Genomic DNA, 12,962 nt, shown 5'->3' with positions numbered 1-12,962 from the left:
ACTTAGTATACATTTTGCTTGGCTATGAAGTATTACAAGAGAGGCCTTATATTTAAACTAAATAAGCAGTGTACATGATATTTACACTGGCTAAGTGAAACCACTGAATTAGCACTTCTTAGTCATTTTGATAGCAAATGGTAATAAGGAATTATTGTCTTTCTGTCCTTTTGTTTTGCAGTCTTTCCCTTTTACATATTTATACCATTATTTTTATTTATTATTATTTACATGTTTATACTATTATTAAAGAACTGTCCTCTGGTAGCCATTTGAAAGCTCTTACAGAGGCTTCAAAAGACAAGGAAATCTGCATATGGCTAAGATCTCTTCATGCCCACAGTAATCCCTTCCTACAGACAACTAGCAGGGTGCGTGTGTACCACTGTAATCCTAATCTGAAAGATGAGGACAAGACAAATTTCTTAAGTCATCTCAGTCATTAGATCATTGCAATGATTTGTTTTTATCTTTCTATTAAGATGAACAAATATCGATGTAACTTACCTATCTGTAGATATATCATATCTTTGTACTCCAGCTGTTGACTCGACGTGCATTGCTAGTGTATTAATTTTAGTAATGCACGTTCTAATTCATCCTACCCATACAGTCTGTCCGCTGGAAACAGGACTGTTTTCAGTTTCCTCCTTCCAACCGTCTGCCAAATCATTTCAGAATACATTCTTTCATACGCCCCTGCTCTCAAGCCTTTTGGAGCAAAGTCCATCACCTACTCTGGAGCTACAACATCAGCCATCATAGATGGTCTGCAGGCTGGAGAGCGCTATATTTTCAAAATTCGTGCAGCAAACAGGAGGGGACCCGGTCCTCAGTCTAAAGCCTTCAGTGTTGCCATCCCAGCAGGTAAGCAACAAGCCAGTCACTGATTGCTTAGTTTGCCTGTTCTTGGTTTGATTCCAGTTGTGTTCATTCTCTCACTTTTCTTAGCTTCTCCCTTTCTCCATCTATCTAACCCATGGGATTTTACTTCTTCAACATTGTTTCTGCTAGCTCTTTTCATCATTACATTGTCCAAAGAGATGCTTGCAGATAAGCAGATAAGCTTAGTAGTTAAGCTTATAGATGAGCATTCATTGCCCTGCCACATGTAACATTATGAACGTTGTAATATTTTAAATAAAGGCACATCATACTCTATTTCCTGTTATGCTGCATGAATATATGTGCTCTTGTTATGCAAAGGCCAAATAAAACCATACTTGGCTCTTTGGTTGCACTATTCCTGACATCTCCTTCTCTTTGAAGTCAGCTAAACTAGCCAACTTTCATACAACTCCATGTTTGCCTCCTTGTCAAAGAGGTGCTGTTGTGGGACTTTGCATAATCCTAATCTAAAAATGTGTCCTGCCTCAGACAGAACAGTACTGTCATAGTCGTGAATAAGTTCTGCTAAATATCTGGTTCTGCTGACCGAATGTTTCAGTCCCCACTTTTAGATACTTGATTTTAATTGCTTGAAGTTTTACTCAAGTTACAAAAAATTCTACGTAGGTGGATTAGTACAGAAATAAATACCGTCTCACATTCTCCCAAGTAGTCTTGTTCTTGTACCTGACTGGTTTCTCTTATTGTATTTTGTTCTGCTATTGTTATGAATAAACACTTTTTTTTTTTTTCTTCCAGCTCCTAATGAGGATTCAGTTGCTAAGCAACAAACAAAGATTCAAGACAATTCAGAGGTTAAAAAACCTGTGAATGCTGGTTCATCTCCTTCTGAAAGTTCCTCTGTTTCTTCACACATGCAGATGTCACTTTCCTCTAAGCAGTCATCTGTTCATTCACCTGGTGTTGGTGATAAAAAGAGTCTTCTTTCTGAATATAAGAATAAAATCTTGAGTCGAGGAGGTGTTCCAAGTAAATCTCAGTTACCTTCCAGAAAGACAGGAGAGCTGGAACGTAATCTCCAATCTACTGAAGTGACAGAGGATCATAATTCATCTGAAGAAGCTCCGGTGACACTACCAAAAGCCCAGGATCACAGGAGGATTGTTAGACCCCCGTCTTCCAGCCGGACAATCCACCCAGTTCTTGCCTCAGGGAGAACCCCAGTTCGAACCCACACATCAGAGGTGTCACGGCAGACTACCACAGAGAAACGTGAGCCATCAGCATTGTCACCATCCCAGGCACAGCGCTCTTCTGCCTCATCTGTTCCTAAGTACTCAGATAATGAAACAAAGCACCTAAGGCAAAGTAACACTAATGTGCCTTCTCCTAAAGCCTCTTCCCAGTCTCTGCCTGCTAAAAATAATGATCTCTCTAGCAGTATGGAAGAAAAGCCAGATCCCTTGCTGGTGAAAGTGCCTTCTAAAACTTCAGAACCTGGTCTCCTGGGTTTGCCATCAAATCGGCAAGCTGTTGTAACTCATGAGGTGGACCCAAGCCATCCAAGTATATCTTTGCCTAAAAAGACATTCTCTTCTCATCTTCCATCACAACAGACCCAGAAGACTTCCCGCTCAGAACCTCTGCAGAAGGTACTGCATTCCAGGGGCCGGCGGCTGCCATCTCCTGTCTCATCCCATAGTAATGAAGAAGATGATGAGGATGTAACAGAAGACAGTGACAGAGCCAGCAGCCGCTCTGGGTTTCCTAAGGAGGTGTCCACTTCTAGAGGATTACCTACATCTTTCTCTCAGGGAAGCTCAAGTTCATCTCTATCAAAGCAACAGCAGCCAGGTTCTCAGGTACCTTCCTACAAATCAAAGCTTACTCAGCCAGACTCTAGTTCTGCCAGTGGTAAAGCAAAAGACAACCAGTATAATTCAAAGTTGTCATCCACTTCTTCAAGACAAACTCGTCCCTCATTACCTAGTCAGTCAAGGGCTGCTACAAGAATGGTGTCCCATACAGAGAAAAAAATTGACCTGTTACCATCTAAAATGTCTCAAACGGAACTTCCTCGAAAAGTTCCTTCCTCCTCCTCTTCTAAATCTCATCAGTCAGTTTCTGATGAAGAGGATGATTATAACAGTGAGTATGATCAGAAAGAGATGGAAGAGAAACCTACATCTTTGGCAGCAAAGTGGTCTCCTTCTCTTTCTAGAGGTAATAAAAACACATTTGATGACACTGTTAGCAATAAGAGGAAATCTATGGACACTCTTCTACCTCACAAACTAGGATCCGAAGAGGAAGATAAGGAAGAAACTCCAACATTAAAAATGTCTTCTCCTGAATCACCAGGCAGTTCTGCTGTAGCATCGCGAATTATTCATTCCTCTAACAAACATACCCCATCTAAACCAAGCTTCATCTGGCCACGTTATTCTCAATCGACAACGACGCACACTGTTCCTCCAACAGTTTCCTCTTCCACTTTGTCCCCTCGCCAGCGACTACTGAATTCCAGGCTACGGAGCCCTTCCCAGCGGCAGTTTGTTAGACCTCCTTATAGGCAAGGTACCTTGTCTTTCTTCTATTAATTTTACCGAATTGAGGTTTTTGAAAGTTCAACAATCCTGTGAAAAGTTCTGTATCAGAATGCAAACTCAGTTGTTTAGTATAACATTCTGCTTTCTATTTTGGATGTTCTTAGGGAGCCCAGTTTTTGAGGACATTGTCTAGTCCGTGTGATGTGGTGCCCTAGGACTTTGGTCCTGAAGTCTGATCTGCACAGGATCCCATCATCCGTAGTGATTTCTGGGTGTTCAGTTTTGTGTAAGGATAGATTAGGAAAGTTATTCTGTTTGATAAGATTTCTTCTCTCAACACACTCCGCAGATGTTTACAAAGCTCAAAAGTATCTTGATCGCTATGTTTCCACCTCTGCTGCAATGCACGGCTGCTGAATTGGGTCTTATATGGCTTCTCAGAACCAGCAATGATATTACACATTGGTTCAATTGCTTACTTCTTGAATGTTGATTGCAGATTCTGAGATGTATCATAATGAGAATGTCCTGAATATCTTTATCTGTTAAACAAAGTTAAGGGTTGCTAGTGGGAGATATCTTAGAACCTTCACCAGTAAAGCACCTATACAGGATTTGCATTTAACAGTATAGTCTTAAGAGGTTTTGTATTTCTTTGCATTTTAGACTGCATTTTAAATTACATTATAAACTACTGTGCTTTGAAGTATACACAGTTTTCTTCTGAACAGTGTATTTCCTTCTCTTGTTTCAGGTTACAATGGCCGACCTAATCTTACAACAAAGAATGGAAATGGAAAAATATTAACTGGTAATAATGAAAAACCAAGTGGACAGAGAGTAATCAATGGCCCACAAGGAACAAAGTGGGTAGGGTGACCTCTGCAAATTTGAGATGCTTTGGACTCTTGTTTTACTTACTTTTTCTTTGAGAAATAGAGGAGAAGCAGTGCCCCTAGTCAAAGAAGCTGTAAAATGAGGTGATGTTTAATGGTGTAATTCCACTGTTTCATTTAAATCTAAATACTCCATTTTATTATTCATACATTTCAAACATTTGATTTAAAACCTTGAATTCTTATCTGCATCATTACTCCCATAGACTTAGCAAAACATTTTTCCTCGTGATCAGTGGAACTTTTGCTTCCCAGTGACTCAGGACACTGCTGCGCAGTGTGAACGGAAACTGTCCAGAACAGTTCCCATGAAAGATGGGCTCTGTGATGATGCTTCTTCCAGATGCTCCAGAGAGAAGTTCATGAACAAGACCGTCAGCATGAGAAGTTGTTCCATAAATGGCATGGTGCTCTAAAAACAAGTCACAGTAGGTTTTATGGGGTGAAAAGCAAATCCAAAACTCAGATAGACTTCAGAAAGTGGACTAGAAAGGTCCTAAGGAAGCTGTGGAGCAACTGTCCCAGCTGCAGAAGAGGAGGGCACTGCTACAAGTAGAATTTTCTAAATATCTTGTAAAACAAGAAGACCTATGTCATTATCTGTCATCATCTGGGGCCTGGAGGGCTTTGCAAATCTCATGATTTACTGTTCCTCCTGCAACAGTCTTTTCTGTAACACCAAGTTCAAATTTTTCTTGCCAACTTGAAAGTGCTGCTCTTGTCTTCTTCCCAGTTCTCAGTAGCTAGCAGCTTTTGTATTTTTGTGTTCTGTGCCACTGCATGTAATAACCCAGGTTAAAACAGCACACAGTTCAGCTGTTTTGGGTTGAAATAGCAACGAGGACTGGATTTTAACTGAAGTAACCTCTTAAATTCAGTCCAGACTCTCAGACAGATTTGTTTTATGAGACAGAGGCTTTTCTTCAGTCTCCTACCTCAATTAAAATCTTAGTTACTTTGTTTTCACTACTATTTCAATCTAAATTAACTAATTTCTCTCTCTCTCTCTCTTTTTATTTTTTATTTTTTTTTATTTTTTAAATTAGTGGGCATACTTTTAAATACTGTTTTTAAAAGGATCATACTCAAATAAGCGTTACATGAATCCACCTTAGGAGTAGTGCAGCAAGTCAAGGGAGTAGCTCCTGTATATGCCAGCACTATAGAGGCCAATATGAATATGGTTCTTGTGCAACATTGAAGCCTAGCTCATGGGGATTTGCTTTCTTCAGCAGTAATTTGTCAGCAATACTTATGCTCACTTTTAAAAGTCTTTCTGGAGCTGTTGTACCTATTCTTCATCACACTTAATATCTGAATTTCCCCAGGATTTCTGTTGCTGTGAAATTTCCTTTCATATTGTCTCATGTTGGCTAAATTTAAGTCCATCTATTGCTTTTAGATTGTAGATCTTGACCGAGGACTAGTGTTAAATGTTGAAGGAAAATACCTCCAAGATTCCCAAGGCAACCCACTTCGAGTGAAATTAGGAGGGGACGGACGTACAATTGTTGGTAAGTTGCAGCTTCCATTTTACAGAAAATAAAATCTAAAGTTTTTATTGCACGTGGTACAAATCTTTGAGCTGCTTGGTGCTCTAAGCATTCCTAAGTCCTGAGCAAGCCATTTAGGATTACTATACTTCAGGTCACCTTCAGACAGTCAGCACATCACAGGATTTGGGGATGCTGGGGGGCACACTGCAAGGTTCTTGAGTATGAGGCAAAAAGAATCACCCAATGTGTCTTTCCTAGATAATAGAGTTCTTTTCTGCCAGATTAATTATAGCAGGTTGTAGTTACGCTCAGCATTCTTGTTGTTCTTACTGTTGCTAAACACCACACTGTAAGCCTGCAACAGATTATAAATGAGATATTTTGATTTTGTTCTCTCCTAGATGAAAAGGGTGCCCCAATGGTGAGTCCTGATGGAATACCTTTGTTTGGACATGGCAGATTTAGTAAGCCTGTAGCAAGTGCACAAGATAAACCAATAATAAGCCTTGGAGGGAAACCTCTAATTGGTCTTGAAATGATTAAGAAAACAACCACTCCCTCAACTACAACTACAACAACACCTACAACAACTACAACTACAACTACTACAACTACAACAACTACTACTACAACTACCACTCCTGAACCAACTACAACTGAACCTCCCACTGAGAAACCACCCCCAACCTGTCCTCCAGGCACCTATGCACAGTATGATGATGAGGGCAACTTGCTGTTAGGGTTCGATGGCTTGCCAGAGTGCAATGCAGAAGGTAACTTCATTTTTTGCTGTTTGAACTTGTTTGGTTGTGCTTTTTGTACGCCACACTTGCATAAATGTGAAGCAGAAAAGAATCTGCCTCTGAAAATTTTGGCCCGCATGATAAAGTAAGGAGCTAAAAGTACAGCAGCTAGGGTTTGCTTATTAAGTGGTTTTCCACTAGAAAATGCCAGCTTGCCCCAAAGCTGAAGTTTATAATGAAAATATGTTGATTTCAGAAAAAAACTCACATTCTGTTGAATCCAGTCTTCTGACATATGTTCATGCATGTGTGCACAAACATAGGCAGCAGTTTTGCAGCTAAAACAGCCGCCACCTAGAATCAAATCCTCACTCCAGGCCAGGGGAGGACCCAAAAGAGTCCCTACAGTTTATCCATTTTGCATTTATTTCTCATAGTAAGTTCTGAAAAGTCTCTCTTTTGGGCTATGGTGGGATGAATGTTCAAAAGATGGGATTCTTGTTATCTTTCCAGACCTCAGAGGTAGCAATTTTCAAGCAGAAATGCAGCATAGCATGGATGAACTTGGGGAAAGACAACCTTGACTCTGCACAGATAATACAAAGATTTGTACATTAATTTCTGTCTCATCTAAAGATAGAAAATGGTGTTGGTGGATGCCATTATTTCTCTCATGCAGTTATAGAAGCTTCGGATGTTGTGCAAATCTAAAATCCAAAATAAACAAATCTAAGTTCACTGGAGTTATGGAGCGTTGAGCCTGTTCTTATCAGGTTTTATCCTTTCACCACCTGAATGCTGCACTGAAAATCAGTTAGCTACTTATTGTATGAAACTGGATCAAGGAGCACCACGGCAGTCTTTATTCTTTCCTCTTATAGGTAGTCCCCTGCTCAGTCTAACCAGGGGCAGCAGAAGCATGGCTGTAACCTAAAGAAAGAGTTGGCAGTCAGACTTCTGCCATCTGGAGTAGCTAGTTTCAGTGGGTAACTGAGCCCATTTACATTACCTTATATACGTATATCTCTGAAGCCAAAGTAGATTTACTAGTAGGTCATGTAAGCATGGCCTGAAAAACTTGGTTAGAGCCAAGAATGAGAAACAGTACTTTTGTACAGACTGCGTGTTCAGTCAGAATGAGCGACTCTCAAAGTCGCTCCTAAACTGTCTGGTGTTTCAACAGAAAATCTGCAAATGGATTGAGGTGTACAAGTACAAGGTGATGCTGGATTTCCACTCTTTACCTGTTATATAACTTGAGCAACCTAACAAGCACGAAAATTTGTCTGAAGGGTGATTATTAGGATTTTCTTGCATCATTTTTCTTCATCCCGTTGGTCAGCAATTTATGAATGCAGCAAGACAACCTGCCTGTTCAAAGAGGAGCTTCCTTGGAGAGAAAGCATGATGATAGTATTTACTTAATGGTTGCTGTTTGTTTGTTTAACAAGTGCTGTATCTGTTTCAAGAGGGATAAACAACTACTACTTGAACTATCAAAACATTTCATGCTGTTCTCCATTGATGGTTTCCAAATCATATTTCTACTTTGCCTTTCCTTGTAATCTGTATCTGGAATGCACTTCAGTTAATTTAATGAAATGCTTATTCCTCCAAAGCTTGATGTTTTGTTGCTAAGAGCTTTACTTCTAAACAGCCAGGGTCTGCAAGTGCCAAAAAACACCGACACGTGTTCTACTTAAGCTTTGGCAAATTCACTTACTCTCTGGCAGAATTTTTGCCTAACCCAGCAGAATTTATTATCAACTAGATTCAAAAGTCTTGAACTTTCAGGAAGGGGATTGACGGCACTGGAATGATTTGCCAGTGCAATCAGTTAGGTTTTTTTTTTTTGTGATCTCATGTGGAATAAAGCCTCAACTATAAAATCAAGTGGTTGTTGAACAATCTGCTGTCTTCACAGATAGCAAAAGACCATGGCAAACAAGACTTAGCCTTACTTTGCACAGGCAGGGTTGACTGAAAAGATGCAGCAAGAGTGATTGGAGCAAGCAGGAGGAATGCAACTGATATATGGGGAGAAAATAATAGACGGGTCTTTTGGGGACAACCCCACTCTCTTCATGCCATAGCTAATGCAACAAAACACAGAAAGGGAAGTAGAATAGGCTGCACAGGCACAAAAATAGAAAACAGAATTCAGCATAAATAAATACTTTATAAATGAATGAAAGCTGATTAGCTAATAGGTGTGAATGAGTTGAAATCTATTGTACAATAGACTTCAAATTTTTGAGCCTTCCTGATGACTCTGGGGTCAAAGAGAATGGTGTGCATTGCAGATACTGACTGACACCAGTGTGGTAGAAGATCTGCAGAATTCCACAGGAAATCTAGCCTGTCAAAAGTGGCTTTCAAGTAGCTGATCTTCTGAAGAGCGCAGCCTAAACATACCATTAGAAAGTGTCAGAATTGCTATAAAAGTCTGGCAAGAATTAACAAAGAAACTTCATATAGTAGGAAAAAAAAAATCCATCATTTTTTACAATAATTGTTAGGTTTAAATTTTAAAAAAGAAATACAAAACATATCACTCACACTTGTAATTTATTTAATGGTGGCAGTTGAAAAATTCCAATATTCATAGTACTGGCCTAGTGAAAATCACTTTCTCTCACATTAAGTGCTATATGAACTTCCCTAATTTAGCATAGTTACCCTGAGGTCACTGCTGCCTGTCTCTTCTATTTGCATACTGCCTTCCTCTCAAACCCAGAGTTTCATTGAAGACTTCTCATTTTACCTGCTGTGGATTTCAGCACTATGCTTCTGATTTCTTTGCATTGCTTTTCATGGCTAGTCTGAGCCTCGTGTCCTTAGAATACTGTGGAGGAATTTCTCCAAGCATGCTGGGAAGCCCTCAGAATTCACAAGTTGAGCTACCGGGCAGTTGAAGTATCAGGTGCTGAATACCTAATGTACAGAGTGATTAAGATTTACATGAGCGGGAATTCAGGAAGCATTTGCATTAGTCTTTGGGCTGAATGGGAGGGTTTTGATGTGCACCTCCCAGTCATCTCTACTTGCTATGCTTTTATCTGTATTATGGAGCAATCTCTGCGTGAACAATTTCAATTCCTTTTGGATGAAAACAAGGCACATGTATGTGCCCCAACATGTAAAGGGCATTCAGTCTCTTGGATCAGACTAGAGCAAGTGCAGAAGAGATCTGGGTGCTGGACCCTGGGAGACCCAGCACAAACTGCATCATTGCACAAATCCATGCCTTTTGGAATGAATTGGTATGGATCTATGGATTGCTTGATTTTTCATACCTTGCAAAAGATATCTGAATTGAAGTTTTTAGTTTTGTGAATTGCTTTGAATTCATCTTTTATTTTCTTTAATATAGATTTCTTATATTTGCAACTCTTGAGACTATAGAATATTTTTAAATCCTGACATGAGTGCCATGTGGTTGTAGATAGTCTGCCTCTGCTCCAAGAGCCCTGGAGCCCAGGGCAGAGCCCCTGGAAGGTGTATTGCTCTCAGTTTTCAGCAGCAGCTTTCAAACGATTTTCCTCCAGCAAAACTCCTGTCTGTTGCAGTTAGCTACTCACTTGTTATTCAAAGTATGTGGAATGGACTGTCAGTGTGTTATCTGGCAAACTTGGCGGTTGTCTTTATTTCTTTATAAATCAACAAGATAAAGATTTTTATTTTAAACTTTAATATTTTAATGGGATGGTGACCAGTGAATTTTTATGTTTTTTTTTCTTCTTTTTTTTTGTTTTTTTTTTTTTTTTTTTTTTTTTTTTCTTTTTCCTGCAGTAGATACATTCTCAGGACTGGATTCAGAAGTGACAGCGACTCCAGAGGCATATGTGATATACGATGATGGTACTGTTTAACTATAAGTATCTATTGCAAATGACATGTCTTGTAGCATGGTGGCTTTTCAAAGAGCACTGGAATTAATGGCACTGAATATCAAGGACAACGGAATATCAGGAGGCTCATATGTACCAATTTGCTTTCCCTTAATGGGACTGCAAATGGCAAGTACAAGACACTATGTCTGAAAGTTACTGGAGGGTTTAAAAGCAGTAGGAACCTGCTCCAAGATTTTATATTAGTAACATGGAGGTTGCTTGAAAAAGTCTTATTTTCTACTCTTTTATCTCTCTCCTTTGGCATTTGAAGGCTTTGGCTGTGGATTCAACTACTGTGCTGTCTTCCTTTGGGGTGGAAAGGGGAAGTGGCAAATAGAGCACGTTCAGAATATAGATTTTATAAAAATATAGTATATACATTTGTTTATTGTCACCCTTTTTACCTGTGTGAATGAGGTCCTAGTCAGCAGTGCCATTAGTTTTCTAAGGCTTTGTGCTTGCTGTCCATCAGTTTGGAAGGAAACCCTTGCGAGGCTGAAGTGTGATTAACTGTGATTTAGAAGCCCATAAGAAATGTGCAGTAGCTGTAGTAGGGCTTCCTTGGGCACTTCTTTGGGATTGATCATAGAAATTTTTTTCTTCTCATAATTAAGCCAAAATAATGTGAAAATAGGGTATAACGTTTTCATTTTGTGTTTCCTTTGAAGATTATGAGTTTTTGGAGAGCACTTTGCTACCAACCACCACTACTGTCACTACCACTACAACAACAGAATCAGAAATTGACTTTCCAGAGACTAGTGTTGTTGGTACTGGCCCTGTATCAGAATATGACATTGCTGGGAAGAAACGGTTCACTGGTAAGGATATCCTTTGCATTATGTAGCTTGATGCTAGTGCTGCAAGTAATTCTTGTTCTGGGAAGATCAGCCATTAAGCCAAGACTGTTGCATGAATATGACCAACAGACTAGGGTGGAGTCCTTGTAAGGACTGGCACCAGGGAAACCTACTCTACAGTACTTTGCTCATTGCTTTCACGTTTGCACATCTGCATGTGGACTTACACCAGTACTGTTGAAGCAGTGCAAACCTGTCTCTATTTTACTGTGCTTTATATTCTGCATCACATTCAGTTTACTTGAAGTCAGTGAGAAAGTCAGAGTATTTGCTTTGGTGCTCCGGTAAGCTCAGCTGCATCACTTCAAATTCACACCTGTAGTTCAGGCAGTACAAGTCTCCACGTAGATGTATCATCCTCTGGAAGACCTAGTTCTTTTCGCTGCCCTGTGTGATGCCTGTAATTTCACCATGTACATCAAAGGTGTGCTTCACGTAGGACATATGGGAAAGTCAATAAATGAATGACATTTGGATATGAACTTTCCAAAAAGTAAAGCCTGCAGACATAAATTTGACTTTGCTATTTCTTTGCTCTGCAGAAGGAACTTAGGGAATGAACCCACAGTATGCTGTCAGGAGGAGTGAGCATTGCTCCAGCATATGTGAGTGTGTAGATAGGCACTCTTCTCAGAGCTGCTCTGCTTCAGTGTCAGAGAAGCAGCTTGAGGACAGACTGAAGGGATGTTGAGGTGCAAGGGCATTGTGTTCCAGCCTCCAGCCAACACTGCTCAACCCCTAACACTCTTTTGAAAATGTCTGGACTTTGAACTGAGGTCAGATCACGTGCTAGCTTGCCTAGTGTTTCAGATGTGAGTTCAGGGGATGGAGAGTCATCTTTGAATCATGTCTTGCTTTCCATTCCAACATCTGCAGGCTTCACATGGCTTACAGTGGAACTCTGCTGCTGGAGCGAAATATTTGTTTTTATATTTGCCAAGACTTTTTCCAGTGCATCTTCAGTTTTGCTGTCCAAACAATTTCATGATGTTTCTGTTTAGTTCTCTCACTGACAGTTCTTCTTGATTCATTTAGCTAGAGGGGCTAAAATTAGCTTCATTGCAAGATCTGGAAAAAATTCCTAAGGGGGCATGAAATCCAATAAGGTAAACCAAGAAACGTTAGTTTATGAGCATTTAAAGGCACTGGAGAAAAAAAACATTACAATTTCAATGGGTTTTATTATTGCAACAGAATAAACATTTCCAAAAGCAAGTGTTATAGTCTTTATTTTGAATGTTATTATTGCATTTAAATAAATAACAAGATGGTCTAGTCTATTTACTGAGCCAAAGTGGAATTCCAGTCAATATAAGTATTTTAAAAATAGAAATTACAGACTGTGTTCCTGGAAGGTGAAGACTTGTGACTGCCAATCCCTTAATACCCAGTGGACCACTGTGTTAATTGCTTTAAGTTTTCAGACTTCACTTTGGAATTATTCTTGCTCATCCTGTTGTTTCAGCCTAGTTTCAGAATGTTTGTGTAGGACCTGGTAAAGTCTTAGATATTAATCAAAGGCTGGCAGGGTCTGTTCTCCTGTATAAAATGCCAAGAGTCTGTGTGATGTTTCCACACAACATCCCAGAGCAGCTGTAGGTAGCGTGTAGAGGGTCTTGCAGCCAGACTGCTCTCCTCTGCATCTTGCAGTAAAAACGGACCTCCTTTCTTTAGGT

General features: G+C 39.8%; 1 protein-coding gene across 1 annotated transcript in view; it reads left to right on the top strand.

The window, feature by feature from the left end:
• FNDC1 (fibronectin type III domain containing 1) overlaps positions 1-12,962 on the top strand; it is a 56,666-nt gene that overhangs the window by 28,076 nt on the left and 15,628 nt on the right. Inside the window, 7 exon segments of the mRNA XM_015858070.1 lie at positions 679-867; positions 1,648-3,426; positions 4,153-4,268; positions 5,697-5,808; positions 6,192-6,563; positions 10,326-10,394; positions 11,095-11,247. Of these exon segments, the coding sequence (XP_015713556.1) occupies positions 679-867; positions 1,648-3,426; positions 4,153-4,268; positions 5,697-5,808; positions 6,192-6,563; positions 10,326-10,394; positions 11,095-11,247 (2,790 nt within the window).

Source organism: Coturnix japonica, chromosome 3 (assembly GCF_001577835.2).
Source record: "Coturnix japonica isolate 7356 chromosome 3, Coturnix japonica 2.1, whole genome shotgun sequence".
Taxonomy (NCBI): Eukaryota; Metazoa; Chordata; class Aves; order Galliformes; family Phasianidae; genus Coturnix; species Coturnix japonica.
Note: the sequence above shows the minus strand (reverse complement) of the source record. Positions and strands in the feature narration are given on the sequence as shown.